Here is a 16,234-nt window from a genome sequence, read left to right as displayed (position 1 = left end):
CTGGTTTAGATGTATTCAAGTCTCCAGGGCCAGATGAACTGCATCCAAGAGTATTAAAAGAACTGGCAGATGTGATCTCAGAACCACTGGCAGTCATCTTTGAGAATTCCTGGAGAACAGGTGAAGTCCCGGCAGACTGGAGGAGGGCAAATGTTGTCCCTATTTTCAAAAAGGGGAAAAGAGAGGACCCAAATAATTACCGCCCAGTCAGTCTGACATCAATACCAGGGAAGATTCTGGAGCAGATCATTAAGCAAACAGTCTGTGAGCACCTAGAAAGGAATGCTGTGATCACCAATAGTCAGCATGGATTTCTGAAAAATAAGTCATGTCAGACTAACCTGATCTCGTTTTTTGACAAAATTACAAGCCTGGTAGATGAAGGGAACGCAGTGGATGTAGCCTACCTTGATTTCAGCAAGGCATTTGACAAGGTGCCCCATGATATTCTTGTAAAGAAGCTGGTAAAATGCGGTCTTGACTATGCTACCACTCAGTGGATTTGTAACTGGCTGACTGACCGAACCCAAAGGGTGCTCATCAATGGTTCCTCTTCATCCTGGAGAAGAGTGACTAGTGGGGTGCCACAGGGTTCTGTCTTGGGCCTGGTCTTATTCAACATCTTTATCAATGACTTGGATGATGGACTCAAGGGCATCCTGATCAAATTTGCAGATGACACCAAACTGGGAGGGGTGGCTAACACCCCAGAGGACAGGATCACACTTCAAAACGACCTTGACAGATTAGAGAACTGGGCCAAAACAAACAAGATGAATTTTAACAGGGAGAAATGTAAAGTATTGCACTTGGGCAAAAAAAATGAGAGGCACAAATACAAGATGGGTGACACCTGGCTTGAGAGCACTACATGTGAAAAGGATCTAGGAGTCTTGGTTGACCACAAACTTGACATGAGCCAACAGTGTGACGCGGCAGCTAAAAAAGCCAATGCAATTCTGGGCTGCATCAATAGGAGTATAGCATCTAGATCAAGGGAAGTAATAGTGCCACTGTATTCTGCTCTGGTCAGACCTCACCTGGAGTACTGTGTCCAGTTCTGGGCACCACAGTTCAAGAAGGACACTGACAAACTGGAACGTGTCCAGAGGAGGGCAACCAAAATGGTCAAAGGCCTGGAAACGATGCCTTATGAGGAACGGCTAAGGGAGCTGGGCATGTTTAGCCTGGAGAAGAGGAGGTTAAGGGGTGATATGATAGCCATGTTCAAATATATAAAAGGATGTCACATAGAGGAGGGAGAAAGGTTGTTTTCTGCTGCTCCAGAGAAGCAGACACGGAGCAATGGATCCAAACTACAAGAAAGAAGATTCCACCTAAACATTAGGAAGAACTTCCTGACAGTAAGAGCTGTTCAACAGTGGAATTTGCTGCCAAGGAGTGTGGTGGAGTCTCCTTCTTTGGAGGTCTTTAAGCAGAGGCTTGACAACCATATGTCAGGAGTGCTCTGATGGTGTTTCCTGCTTGGCAGAGGGTTAGACTCGATGGCCCTTGTGGTCTCTTCCAACTCTATGATTCTATGATTCTATGTGGAGACTGTGGTTTCTTTATGATATATGGTTTCTTTACACATATATACAACCTATGATGGAGGGGCTCACACAATTAACACTCCAATAAGGTCCTGCTTCTCCTATAGCCACAGCCTTGGATTCAAGCAGAAATCAAACATTGTGCTCTACCTCTCTGGTTTCCAACCTGTAACTTTACTTCTGGGTCGCATTACATACACTTTCAACTCTAAACTCTGGCTTTTATCGTCACCATATGCAAGTTGGGGGAACTCCACCCATTTGCCATCTCACACAGAGCCCCCTCTCCTTTGCTTTCTTAGTGACTCATGACCGTTCCTTTGTTGTCTTAATGGCCCATCACCCTGCAAAAAGAATGCCCTCAGAACAATAGATATTCAGCCGAGTTTGAAGATAGATAGACAGATGGCCAATCAGACTGTATTATCACAACATAATTTGAATTAGGGTCATTTCTAAGAACTATTTTTTTAAAATGTGCACTATATGCTACCTTTACAGTACTCATCCATTTAACAGATGCACACACAGGACAAAAATATATATATTTATTTTTTTAGTATAATGACCTTTACATTACAGTCAGTTAAAGTCCTCACGGCTTTATTTCCTAGACAAGCTGGTTAATTCTCAGAGCATTTTACAAACTATAGCTGAAAGAACACTGATTTTCAAATAATACTTTCCATTCACTTGTCATTAATTGAGCTGCTTAGCACGGTGCCGATGAAAGTTTTCTACGTCCTCGATGGTCTCAGGCAAAGTTCTCCCTTTGGTCTCAGGCAGAAATAGCACTGATCCGGCAGCAATCAAACCAACTGCAGCTGGCAATGAAACACATAAGAGGCAGTTAAGACCCAACATACGGCAATGCACATTTTAAAAAACCAGCTCACTGTAAATCACGAAGGTAGTTCAATATGCAGACCACCCCCTTAAATTTACCACAACTCACTTTCAAGTAAACATGCTTAGGAAGGTTGGGGAAATCAAGAACTCACAAACAGGACAAGGAAGTGCTAGACAAAACGTATGGTTATAACTAATAATGGACAGGATGAGAAAAAAACAAACCGGAGTGCAATACAGATAAGAGAGACTTGTTTGGTGGCTCAATTTCCTTGGTAGCTGGTATTCAGCCTACTTTAGCTGGAGGTGTGGTCCTCCTTAAAGAATAGGTTTGCAACTTAGGGATGCAGTTTCTTTATGGCCTTTGGACTGGACGCTCTGCTAATGTCCACTGGACCAGAGTTTTCCCACCAACTTAGGCTAATGTGTCAGTTGTGGTTGCTGGTGTGCTGAGACAGCCTTGCTCTAGTCCAGGGGCCAGCAAACTTGTTCAGCAGGGGGCCAGTCCACTGTCCCTCAGACCTTGTGGGGGGCTGGACTATATTTTGAAAAATAAATAAGAATGAATTCCTATGCCCCACAAATAACCCAGAGATGCATTTTAAATAAAAGCACACATTCTACTCATGTAAAAACACCAGGCCTGCCCTACAAATAACCCAGAGATGCATTTTAAATAAAAGGGCACATTCTACTCATGTAAAAACACACTGTCCGTGGACCAGATTTAGAAGGCGATTGGGCCGGATCCGGTCCCCGGGTCTTAGTTTGTCTACCATGCTCTAGTCATAAATGCTATTGCAACATCAACGTGCCGGGAAATTCAAGCCCATATCAGCAGAAACTGGCAACAATCCCAGGCACCCGGCTTGATTCCCTGTTGACCTCCCTGGCTGCATTCCCCAGCAAGCGCAGGCTAGGTCTCGATAGGCGATTCTTCTCAAATGTGGGAAGAACACACCCCCTCTTTCCTGCCCCCCACCCTGGCAGGGGAAAGAGATAGACAGAAACGTATTTACATGCTTTTATTTCTGTCTTTGCAGCGTTACAAAAAACATGACTGCTCTCTTCAAACTCCAGCAGTGTAGTGACAAACACTTCCTGTACTTCCAGGACAGGAATAAACGGAAGAGCTCATATTACACTCTGAGCTAATTCTGGTGCTTCGCACTGTGAATTGACTGTCCCTCTGTTTCCCACGGACAGTCCCAACATTCCCATCATGTTTACTTTTCAAGCTAGGACTTTGCAGCAGCATTGCTTCAATATCGTAACACAACGTACAGTACTGCAATGTTTTTAATATGGGAGCTGTAAAAGCTACTCAGAAATTTCAGCTGGTTCTAAACATGACAGCTAGATTTGTTATTGAAATGTGCCTGTCTGAACATATTTCATCCATGTTAACAGAAGTTTGTTACTAATCAGTCTGTTTCTAGGCACAATTCAATGCGTTCGTTTTGACCTTTACAGGCTAAACAACTTATAACTAGCATATTTCTTTCACAATTTTTTAAGATTTGCTTCAGACATCCTCTCCTTTGCATTGTCTTCAAAGGGTTAGGTGGCTGGGTCTTTGCAGAGGTGGCAAAGTCTCCCTAGGAAGATTTTAAACTAGAAAAGTGGAATAGAGATATTTTGATTTTTCATTAAAAGAACAACATACTCAAGCAACTCAAAATAGAGGATTACTTACTAAAAACTACAAGAGGTAGCTCGGACCAGATTTCTGATAGTCTATAGACAACAAATGGGGAAATTATTCCACCGAAGTCACACATGGATGAACAGACCATCACACCAAGGTTTCTGATACAAAACAAAAAACACACATTATATTATAAGTTTGTGTGTGTGTGAATTCAGACCTCAAAGCTAGCATAAAACTTTATCCTGGTCAACTGTGGTTTTCCTTACAGAAGAGAAAGAGATGCCTACATTCCAACCATTTTTTGGAGCAGATAGGAAGGTAAATATTTTCATAGTTACTGCTTGGTTACAAGAAAAATCCAGCTCATCGCCAAACCTTTAATTCTAAGAGGTCTTATTTATTAAGACCACCATGCTGGGGTGTTGGGTGTTCCCAAATTCCCCTTGAAGCAAAAAATCCAGAGATATGTTCACACATTATGTGAACACTGGTATAAGCTGTCTTTCTACACACATGAAAGTAAAAGAGTATATTTGTGTTGATTTGTATAGCTCAACTATTGTGCGGACTGGTACACAGATTATACACTTGTTGAATGTAACATGTGAAAACCCCTCAAGGAATAGCAGTACAGATTTCAGTTTCTTTTCAGTGAGAGTGCACAGGAGAGTCTTATACCTATAAATCTGTGATAATGTAAATATGCATTAATCTATATAAAGCAATTTCAGAAGTCACCTTTCCTTTGGTCGTCAAAAGACCTACCTGAGAAATGTGGGGTACAATTCAGTATTGACAAAACAAACCATTTCAAATGCCATTGTGACTCCTAATCTGCCAAAGCAAGATGTAATAATCTTTAGCCAGTGCATATCTGGAAAGGAAAGATTAATATATAATTCTCTAAAGGCTCATTGAAGGAAGGCAATTAATACCGATGACATAACAGATTATCATTTCCCAGAGTACTGGTGGTAGATAAATCTCTGATTTCTTAGCAGTAAGAAGTTTCAAGGACAGAGCTAATATATGGTTGTTGAGCTCTTTTGCCCAAAGTTGTTCATAAAGAAGTTGGACATTTTTAAGCTATTTCTGAGGAAAATCAGCAAAAACAACACTTCTGACATGGGCTGCCTGGACACTGCTTGTGGCTGCAGTATTCTGGATATGGATGAGAGCACACTAAAGACTTAGGTTGTCCTTGAGATACTGGCTTTATATACAAATATTCAAAGAGTGTCTAGTGGAAGGAAATATTCAAAGAGTGTCTAGTGTTTCAGTAGACATCAAATACATATCCAGACAACTCACAGCTCCAGCACCTCATTCTATCTGCAAAGTGCTTTTAACTGTTTCTCTGATGCCTCCACTCTCTGATGGCTGTCTTATTCCAAAAGCTGGAGAGCAATTTCCAGCCTTCAAGACACCGTTGCAATGTGTGCATGACTGTATCTTATCAACCAGCTCTTTGAGTTCTTGTAGTGCTTTGCTGGTGGTGAAGCCTCTTGGACTGTGCACTAGCAACAGCTGCACACCATGTGACCTGCACTCCAATATCTGGGGCTTGCGGTTCCACTTTGCCTTAATGGAGGCAGCCCCCATGACAGCGGGAGATCTTAGGCAAAGGAAAAACAAGGGTGGTTGAGGGTAAATCATCCTTGCAAATTCCCCCTAGGGACAAGGGGAACGAGCTTCACTCGCAGTTCATCTTGGTACCTGGCTCTCACTCGGGCATGGAACGCGGGGAGCAGGGAGGCACTGAATGCAAAATCACATTGCCTTGCGAAAACCCTCCAACGCTGCCATTAAGAAGCAGATGTTCTCCTGTTCATTAGAGCTTAATTGGACTAAAGTACAGGCATGCGCTAGAAGAGATGAGATCACAAACTGTGGAACAAACCAACTGCAAGGACTTTAAGGTTTGAATTTGAGATAAGACTTCATTCAGTGCAAAAGATGGTGGGGAGCCTGTGGTTTCTTTATTTAAAGTTTTCTTCTCCACATTTATGATTCTGCAACCCTCCTCTGAATGTTAGTTTAAATTATCTTTGTACAAGTGAGGATGGGAGAAATTGGATTATAAATATGGAATGCACTTCAATATCCTGCGTGGTGTTGCATACGGTCATGAGTGCAGTTTTTGAACAATAAACTAATTCATGAATGACTGCTGTGCAAAAGTCAAGTGGTGCTCAACATCTTGTGCAAGACTGTGGGAGATGTGCAGTGCAACCCGAAGTTTCACTGCCGCATCCTTTGTAGTACAATATTAGAAGGAATACCTAGTTACTTCTTGAATGACATGGTGCAACAGCTTCTGTTGGCCATATTGACTGAGCGTTTATTACCACCTCACACATGGAATCTTCAGTGATTTCTTGGAAGGGACAGACATATCCCACAACAGAGGAGAAGCAGACAGGCAGAACTAAATAAGGCTCCCCTCTCTCACCCGGCAGGGAAATGGATGAATGGAGATGACCAACTTGCCTTCTGGGGTGAAAGCTGCAACAAGGCAAGCCGCTCCTGCCACCAGGTTTGCGGTAGCCCAGGGATAGCGGCGGCCCATGCGTTCTGTCGTGAGTATGAGTATGAGGGCTGCTGGAAATTCAACTAGAGACGAGTAGAAAAAATCCAGGTAAACATTGTCTCCAGAAATCCCCAGGTGTATGATGAGTCCCTGGTACATGATGGCGCTTGTGAACCTAGGAAAAGAAGAACCACCGCGTTAAATGTGAAACAATGTGTTCGTCTGAGAGGAGACATGTTCCTTTGACAAATTTGAGACAGATATCCAGGAACTATCATTCAATATAGGATATTTTGGTCTCAAACTGTATTGTTAACCTTTGAAGTTGATACATAGTGAGGCTTTATCTATTAATTTATCTTTCTTCCCTTCTTCCCATTCTCACCCTTCTCCCTTCTTTCTACTGGGGACAAACATCAGAAAAGCAAACTGGGATTGGACAAATACTGTAAACATGCTTTGCTTTCTGTTAGTCCTTTTGCTTTCTTTTGACTAACTCTAGCTCTAGATTATGATCAACTCTCTTTCTCCCTTGTCTCAGGATCGGTGGGTATACTTTGACAAATCCAAAAGACCAGGCTGAATGGGAGGTGAGATTTGAGACAGAATGAGTGCATGACATGCTTGGAATGGAATAGATCATTTCTCCTGACATGGGATAGTGCAGTGTGAAGATTGGTGGGCTATGGGAGGAAGCCTCTGGCCTGGGCACCCTTTCCCCTTCCATCCTGAATTGGGACACTCAAGTAAAAATGACTACACAAGTAGGTCTCACTAACTACGAGAAAGACATGGGCAGATTGTGCAAGCAAGGCCTAACTGCATGAATCCAAGTTCCCATGTGTGCTGATGAACGACATGTGGACCTCAGGCTTAATGCTATACCTTGTTGCATGTTTAACCTTAAACACAAAGGTCCTGAATAAAATGATCCTCAATAAGAATGTGTGTGCAGGGGGCAGTCATGTATTAAACAAGCAAGGAAATTAATAATGAAGTTAAGGGTCTCTTACCAGTTGTACATCAAAATAAAAGTGTATTTTCTCATCTGTGTTGTCCTCACAAGATCCATCAACGAAGGCCCCCGGTTTTCTTTCTGTTCTTTTTCTTCTTTTTCTTCTTCAAGGTTTATACTCTGTAAGATAACTGTTGCAATATTAAACAAGGGTAAAGGACCAGGGACATTTTACAGTTTAAACAGGGAGATCCCAGATACAAATTGCTTCCCATAATGCCCCTGGAATGCTCTCTTATTCCCCTTACTAGGTCAGAGTTTGTGTGTTGCTTTGGCCAGGGCATGAGAGGAGCTGGTTCTGCTAGAGCAGTAAACTGTGGCAGTCTATTCCCTCCCCAATGTTGGAATTCTGCCTCCAATATTACAGGGATAGATTTGACTTAACCAACGGCTCCAGGGATGCCAACATGAATAAAATATGGTGGGGTAGGTAAGCCCCACCGCACATCACATGATGTGGTGCACACACACCATTTGAATGGCAATGCCCATCAACTGGGGGGGGCAGACCTCTCAAATTTGAGGGGGGGCAAAGACCCCTTGGCCTAGGAGTTGGCTCCTGTGAATGGCTCATAGGATGCCCTCCCAGGGAGCATATAGTTACAACGGCATACTAAGGAAGCTACTACTTTGTATGCATAAAATTCACCTCAAAACCGGCAGGCATGACTTTCCCATTCTTTTTAGCAATATCACCCATGATTTCCATAGCTCTGCCATTCTGTCCTTGAGAGATCAGCCACCTAGGAGATTCCGGCAGGCACCTGCAAACAAAAGCAGGACTCCAGAAAAGCAGCCTGATGAGGCTGTTGCAGGAAGACTCATGGTAAAATCAAGATGAAAGGAAATTCAGCCATGCAAGTCCTCACTGCTCCCTGATGCTCGTCCTTTTTGTGTCAATACACATCATGGCTGTCAACCTTCCCTTTTTTTGCAGGAAATTCCCTTATTACAGTGCCGTTTCCCGCTGCTTCCCGCTGCTATCCCAGATTGTTAGATATCCCGTAGACTGTCCCCGGGACAGGTGAGGCTGCTGATCCCTTATTTTTGAGGCTGCTGATCCCTTATTTTCAAATCTGAAAGTTGACAGCTATGATACACATTGCCAGGCTCCAACAATGAACCATAATAGAATGCAAAGGAAGCTATTTTGCGGCGGTGCATGATCAGCACCAGGCAACTGCGCACTCATCCATGCAGATATGCCCATGAACGAATGTATGGATAGTATGAACTCAGGTGCTTAGCAGAGACAGGGGGAGGGAGGTATGGCTGAAATGTACTACCTGCATACCTAAATTCCTCCCAGGATGTTGAAAACTGGTTTTATAGAGATGGCAAGTACTGGCACTGAATCAGAAGACAGAACGTAAGCAAACAGCACCTTACCAGTAGTAGAACAAAAGAAGGAAACACGGCAGAGTAATGGCAAGTTGCAGCCATCTCCAGTGAGGAATCACATAAGCCACAGCATCAAGGATGAGGAGGCCGAAAGCAAATGCTGTTTGGTAAAGAATAGCCACTATCCTCCTGTAGCTTGGACCAACAATTTCTGTGACTGGAAAATAAATGAGATGATCTCACAAAGACAGTTCTGAACTGAAATCTAGCTTTATACTGACCTAGATAGACCAGTGGTCTTACATTCCGCTTTCTACTACTACTATTACTACTACTACTAAAATATGTATACTGCCCTTCATCCAAAGATCACAGGCTGGTTCACAACATAAAAATACAAAACAAGAACACAAAATACATAATAAAACAAAAACAAACCAATAGCCGCCTCCAACAAACAGATTTAAAAGGCCGTAGAATGTATTATTAGCAATGTACTTTGAAGAACAAACACATACAAACAGGATGATGAACAATAATGCAAGTATATTTTCATTTTTGTGGGTCTTCTTATTGTGTTTCATACACAAGGACCCTTATTGCACATTGTGCAAACTCAATATACAGAAGCTCCTTTGTGCCCAGGACAAAGAGAGTGAGTGTGTATGCACACAGATTTAGAACCTGTGGCTCTCTGAATGTTTTTCCCAGCATGACTCCAACCAGCATGACCAATGGAGCTGCAGTCCAACAGCATCTGCTTTGATCAAGTGACTGGGCAGATTATTTCATCCGCAAGAAGTTACATCAATGAGCGTGTCACACTTACTTAGAATGTAGCCTGCTGTCCAGCTGGCCTTGCTGATTAGTCCTTGGATGAAGCGAAATATCACCAACCATAAGTAGCTTGGTGCCAAGGCCACAAGAACTCCTGCGATGGAAGTGACCAGGGTGTTAATTAAGAGACTTGTTTTACGTCCGAACCTGAATTGAGGGTGAGTGACAGAAAAGATACAGAAGGATTTTTTTTTCAGAAACACATGCAAAAGCATGCTTTCATTAATGAATTAAGAACATTGGAATATTTAAGATGAGTCAGCTGGATCAAGCCATGAACCATCTAGTCCAGTATCCTATTCTCACACTGGGGCCCCTCAAACAAGACCCAAGCACAAGAACACTCTGCACTCTTGTGGTTTCCCAAAAATAGTTTTCAGGAGCGTTACTGCCTCCAACTATGGAGGAAGAGCACAGTTATCATGGTTAGAAGCCTTAAATAGCCTTCTCCATTTATTTGTCCAATCCTCTTTTAAAGCCACCTGGGTCGGTGACCATTAGTATTCTAGTATTCTGTCCACTTTCTCCATGGCATGCATAATTTCATAAATGTCTATCATGTCACACAAATGTCGCAACCTTTCCTCATAGGGGACTTGCTCCATTTCCTTGATTATTTTGCTCGCCCTTTTCTGAACCATTTCCCGCTCTACAATATCTTTTTTGATGTGAGGTAACACAGTATTCCAAATTTGGTAGCACTGTAGATTTGTATAATAGCTTTATGATATCGGCAGGGGGGACCCCCCCCCCCCCATTCCTAGCATGGAATTTGCATTTTTCACAGCTGCTGCGCATCAACCCATCTTCATCTAGCTATCCACTACAACCTTAAGATATTTTTTGCCATGACATGAATCACTTTACACCTGTTTACATCTTACTGCCACCTTACTGCCTGTTCCCTCAGTGTGGAGAGGTCCTTTTGAAGCTCTTTGCAATCTCCGTTGTTGTTTAAAAACCCCATTTCTGAACACTTTGGTATGATCAACAAGCTTGGCAATCTCACTGCTCACCCCTAACTCCAGACCATTTATTTTAGCCCATTTCTGGCTTAGTCATGCTGGCCACATGACCCGAAATCTGTACGCTGGCTCCCTCGGCCAGTAAAGCGAGATGAGCGCCGCAACCCCAGAACTGTCCGCAACTGGACCTAACAGTCAGGGGTCCCTTTACCTTTACCCCTCTATTCTAGTGTGTGCACACTCCTTGAGGCTGTTTAAAATGTATAAAATATTAAAATATATCATACAAGCAGAACAAAACAAGATAAATGGAAAGACTTTGTAATTGGGCTGCGTGAAAATGGCCTCTCAAAATCGTCTGTGCTGTGGTAATGCGTCTACCTTGCATACGGAAGGTTCCAGGTTCAGGCCCTAGCATCTTCAAGCAGGGCTGGGAGTGTCCCCTGCCTGAAACCCTCAAGAGTCACTGCCAGTCAGTTTGTAGACAATACTGAGCTAGAAGGACCAAAAGTCTGACTTGGAGTAAGGCAGCTTGTTATGTTCTTGCTATTTGTAGGTGGTAAAATGAGGGGAGCGAGTTTGCCAAATATTCTTGAAGGGAGGTGATGGTCTTCAACAGTTTTCCTCAGAAAATTCTTTTCTGAGGAATTTAGGCTCACATAATGCTGAATGAGACTCTCCATCTTTGTGGCAGGAGGAAGCAGTGAGCTAAGAGAGGAATACTGGAAGGAGAAGGAGGCGAAGGGCCCGACCCATTGTTTCATTCAACCATACTAAAATAATATTAAACAATTCCATTGATTCCCCATGTGTCCTATGGCAATTCAGTATACTTAACAGCGATTGGGCAGTGGATGGGAAAAGGAGAGAAGGTATCAATTTTGCTATGTGAAAAAAATCCACTTAAGTAATAGAACAGTACCTGCTACGCTGGGTATTGTTAGGAATAGTGATAAAACATCTTGCTTCCTTTTCTTAAAACTGTGCATGCTGAAACCTAATTCACGCCCTGTAGTACACTGCCTGACTTTTAAATAATAATCTCAAAGTTGTCATATGGAGGTTTCATTTTGCAAAAAGCCTTAATGGGAATATTATTCTGTACCCAAGGGAGTCTGTATGTGTCAGATCTAATAAACTATCAAATCCTGAGAAGCTTACACCAAACAGGAAACTGAGAAACATTCAGTAACACAGTGGCATATAATATTAAATTAGCAAACATTTCTTAATTATTACTTAATGACTTTCTGCCATCCATGCATAGTATCAGCAAAACAGACCTGATGTTAGCTACCTGAATTTCACCTAATCATTCTGCACCTACCTGTCTGCTATGTAGCCAACACATATGGATCCAAGAAAATATCCAGCATTTACAGATGACTGAAATGCATCTAACTTCCAGGAGTCTTCGCATACTAAATTAAACTGTGGGGACACAATTAGGAATAAAATTACAAATCAGTTCTAAGTGCTAGAATGTAGGGATGACCAGATGGCAGAGGAAGCTACAATTTCGCCATAGTCCACTGCCATTAAAGACTTTCTTCCATGTTTGCTCCAACCACATGGGTGCCAGTGGAGCAGGACTGCTTTTTCTGAGCTCGACACCTTATCTTTGCATCCTCTCCCTGCTTTCCACTTCTCAGCCACCTTTGTAGTTTTCCTTTACAAGATAGTCAGGATCCTTGTGGGAAGCACAAGCCAGTGCCTCCCCAAAAGAAAAGCGTGTTCTATTTTGGAACTGTATTTAGACACATCCAAGGAACCCAGAATTGGAATGGATAAGAGTCAAGAAAGGCCTGAACCTTATTGGGTAGTGAGGAAAGCTCCAAACTCAGAATGAATAAAATCTGTCCTATGAGCACCAAGTGTTATGTACTGAGTTGAATAGGATCCAAACTGCAGCAGTCTGATTGGTCCTAGAACAATAGGATCCAAAAGGCAGCAGTCTGATTGGTCCTAGAACAATAGGATTCAGAATGCAGCAGTCTGATTGGTCCTAGAACAATGCAGCAGTATGATTGGTTGGCAGGAACTACCCAATCATGCTCCAGATAGAAGTGAATCCACAACCTGATTGGCTTACAGTAGAATTCCGGAATTAGCCAATCATGTGCAGCCCATTGTGTAAATAATGTATATAAAGCAGATACTTTGAGGGGACATTCATTCATTCCTCCTCGCCACTATGAGCTGAATAAAGAGCATGAAATCACTTTGCGACTCTGAGTATATTTCACCAACGAACCCCCTCCATATAAAGAAGCCGCTTAGATTTTGCCACCCGCTTCCTGAACCCAGTTACCTTGGACCCCCAGGTCATAGTGAAAACCTGAAAAATTGCTTCCCTTTGCTCTTTCTTCCTTAGGACCACTACATGCCAGTTGTCTTGCTTCTCTTTACCTTTCTTATTTCACAGGTATTGCCCACTTTTAGCTTTTGTGGTATCTGAACCTCAGCTCTGTGGAACACCTTTCCAGCAGATGAAATCCTGAGTGTGGTCACATGCCTGCTTTCACTAAAAATTATCAGATATGGATCATCAGAATCCAGGCTTTTAAGAGGGATGTAGTTCTGCCTGGTCTAACATGCCTATATTGTGGCTTACTGAAACAGTGGCAACATTACAGTGGGTCACATGTTGGAACTCTTTCCACATATCTCTGTCAGGAGAAAAGCTGTTATGGGGATATCAGTTTTCTTAATTGATCCAATGTTGAATGCATGGGTCAGTACACCAATGACCTTGTGAATTCTGACCTGGAGGCCTGAGCTGTTACAACATGTTAAAAAGACACACCAGCCATGATAATGCTACAAGAGCATTATTGTCTCTCTTAAACAAATAGAAAACAGCAACAGGAAACTCCTGACCACACTCAGATGTGGTCAAGTCCAGTGCCACCTAGTGACTAAATTATATAATGGCACAGTCGGCACAAGGGGTAACCTTTTTTAAAAAAATTAAGGAAGTGGTTCATAAGTAGTGTAAAAGCTTTTGAACCTCCAGATAAGAGCTTTCTAGGTATATGTTTCTGATGCTAACAATTCATTGACACATAAATATGCAGAGGCATTCAGTTTTGGTGACGGAGTTAAGACATTGGAAATCACAGATTTTCCATTTGTTTCTTTGACATTCCACATGGAAATGCGGCAACTCCGCCTAGTGAGATTTACAGCCCACCAGAAATGCCTGTTCCTTTCACAATCACTACTCAATCTACCTTCATCTTGCTAACAACCTTGCTAGCTTTGAGCAGTTCCACATTTTTGCACAATGTAGTTAAAACTCCTATTGTGCCCTCAAGTTATTTTGCACTACATTTTTCATCTTCCCCGGCTGGCATGGCTGTCCTAGTTGAGAATAGGGTCCAAAACATCAGGAGGACACCAGGCTGGTGAAGGCCAGCCTCATTTATGCGAACTGTAAATCAAGCTGTATGACTATTTACTTGAAGCTAACATTTCTAAATTTAAAAAAACAGAGGATGGCCATCACAAAAAAGTACTGGATTTTTCAGGAAACAAAAGTGAATGCTATTGATTTCAGTGTCTACTCAGCTTCCAAATGAAGCATCAGAATCTGACATGAGGGCTGGCAGCATTAATGCAACCTAACCTGTTGTAAAATGACTGCTTTTCCTCTATGTGGAATGTTGTTGGTATTTCCTGAAGCCCACCTGTACATACCACAGTGATACCCCACATCATCACCCTCCTCTTCCCAGTTTTGGGCTATTCACCAGAGCATTCTACCCCACCCTGGTGACGTTGAGATGTTTTGAGCTACAGCTCCTATCATCCCCCACTACTGGCCACGTTGGCTGGGTTTGATGGGAGTGGTAGCCCAAAACATCTGGAGGTCATCAGCTTGGGGATGACTGTACTAATAGACCAAGGGAGAGCACAGGAAAGGCAGCAGCATGACCTTACCTCGCTCACAATGGACCATATTGAAGGATCATAGACCCAGCCATCTTGACAGGTTGTAAGAGAGAAGTTCTTCTTACTGGAAAAGGCTTCCAGCGGTTCTGTGCAGCTCAGCTCAGTTGCATTCCAGTTCACATCGTATCTCATGCATTGACGGGTGAAAGTCTCTCCATTTGGAACTGTGTAATTCACCTCCTGTTCAGGGCTCCAGCCACATCTGCTGCTTAACTCGGCAGCTCCAGGATTCAGGCAATGGTGCTCAGGTATAAAGCCAAGGAAAACGACTCCCACATAGATCGGGGCAAAGGCAACAGAGACGAAGCAAATGAGAAAAAAGGCTCTTTTCTGGAACAGGTCGAATTCCCCAATGTGCTCTAGAATGTCATCGAAGTTTGGCATTTTGTACAAAGCCTGTCATTCACAACACTGTTCCTAATTGTGCCGAGCAGAAATATGCTTAAACAACAGGACGTCTGACCCCCAAGTCAAAGTATTAGTTTATAAATTATTAAGCCATCTGTGTCAACTTTTATATAAGCTTCATGGGGAGGGGGAGGGTAACTAAACTTGAAGGCTAGCATTCTTCAGTGTTAAAAGCAGTGGGAAGCACAACAAAGATGGGTTGCTTTAAAGAAATCCAGCGGTCCCCTTTTCTCTACTTTGCTTCAAGTGGAGTCGCTAGCCATATTTAGTCGCAGACAAGCAAATAAAAGGTGGAAGGTCACCAGTGCAAAAGACAACATTGACTTGTGACAAAGCCTTTTGACAGAGGTAAACAAACCCCTGGCTGATAAATCTGTCCAGCCTTGGACATTGGAGCTGCTTTTACAGAGAGAGATGGTGTGCTTCCTGCAGTCCCTTAGACGCTACCCCACTTCACCCTGTTGTTGATAATACCCTCGCAAAAGCATTGTAGGTGGCTGTAGGGAGTCCTGTGGATGCAACACACCTCAGGATACTCCAGTCTACAAGGGGCCCCTGCCATTAGAAGGTGGGCCTCTCACTGTTGGGTTTTGCCCCCTCTCCAACATTATCCCCAGATACTGAACTTTACCATTCCTTCCCATGGGAGAAAGCAGTTATTCACTTCTTTGGTGGAAAGTTAAGAGGTGCATTGAAGAGCATCCTGGGCAGGAATCAGTGACTAAATATGCCTCTAGTAAGCCCAGGCCACATTCACACCATTCATTAAAGGCACTATGATACCACTGTAGATAATCATGGGTCATTCTCCACCCCCACCCCGATTCCTGGGAAATGTAGTGTTGTTAGGAGACTCCTACTCCCTTCACAGAGTTAAAATTTCCAGCGTTCCTTAGGAAGAGGGATTGATTTGTCAAACCATTCTGGGAAAAGCCAGTCCCTCCCTGCCTCCCTCTGGACATACATTAAATTCATGGAGCATAAATGCACAAACAGCCTTTATGGCAACTAGTATAGCAAGACTAGCTTTAGGAGGATTAGACAAATTCATGGAACCAGATCCTGTTTACTTTGGCCTGCATACCCCCAACTTGTGTTCTCTTTATTTATACGATGCATAGAATCACAGAA

The 16,234-nt window shown here is 42.9% G+C and overlaps 1 protein-coding gene across 1 annotated transcript; it reads right to left on the bottom strand.

The window, feature by feature from the left end:
* Nucleotides 1–2,086: 2,086 nt before the first annotated feature.
* Nucleotides 2,087–15,466, bottom strand: LOC128410720 (solute carrier family 22 member 2-like). The gene is made up of 10 exons (XM_053382332.1): nucleotides 14,684–15,466; nucleotides 12,069–12,172; nucleotides 9,769–9,923; nucleotides 8,988–9,156; nucleotides 8,248–8,362; nucleotides 7,597–7,718; nucleotides 6,544–6,758; nucleotides 4,819–4,927; nucleotides 4,099–4,211; nucleotides 2,087–2,377 (listed from the first exon to the last, which is right to left on the bottom strand). Exons 1-10 carry the CDS (start codon nucleotides 15,077–15,079, stop codon nucleotides 2,253–2,255), a joined length of 1,623 nt encoding a protein of 540 aa, XP_053238307.1. The 5' UTR covers nucleotides 15,080–15,466; the 3' UTR covers nucleotides 2,087–2,252.
* Between the last annotated feature and the right edge of the window lie 768 nt (nucleotides 15,467–16,234).

The sequence above is a fragment of the Podarcis raffonei genome, chromosome 3 (genome assembly GCF_027172205.1).
Source record: "Podarcis raffonei isolate rPodRaf1 chromosome 3, rPodRaf1.pri, whole genome shotgun sequence".
Taxonomy (NCBI): domain Eukaryota; kingdom Metazoa; phylum Chordata; class Lepidosauria; order Squamata; family Lacertidae; genus Podarcis; species Podarcis raffonei.
The sequence above is the reverse complement of the archived record's forward strand: the minus strand, read 5'-3'. Positions and strand labels throughout refer to the sequence as shown.

Bases quoted from the DNA above. Each gene is read 5' to 3' on its own strand.
- LOC128410720 (XM_053382332.1), bottom strand. From the start codon at position 15,079: ATGCCAAACTTCGATGACATTCTAGAGCACATTGGGGAATTCGACCTG. The intron at 9,924-12,068 runs GTAGGTGCAGAA...CCCTCAATTCAG, and splicing joins GTTGGCTACATAGCAGACAG to GTTCGGACGTAAAACAAGTC. The intron at 9,157-9,768 runs GTAAGTGTGACA...TTTATTTTCCAG, and splicing joins GACAGCAGGCTACATTCTAA to TCACAGAAATTGTTGGTCCA.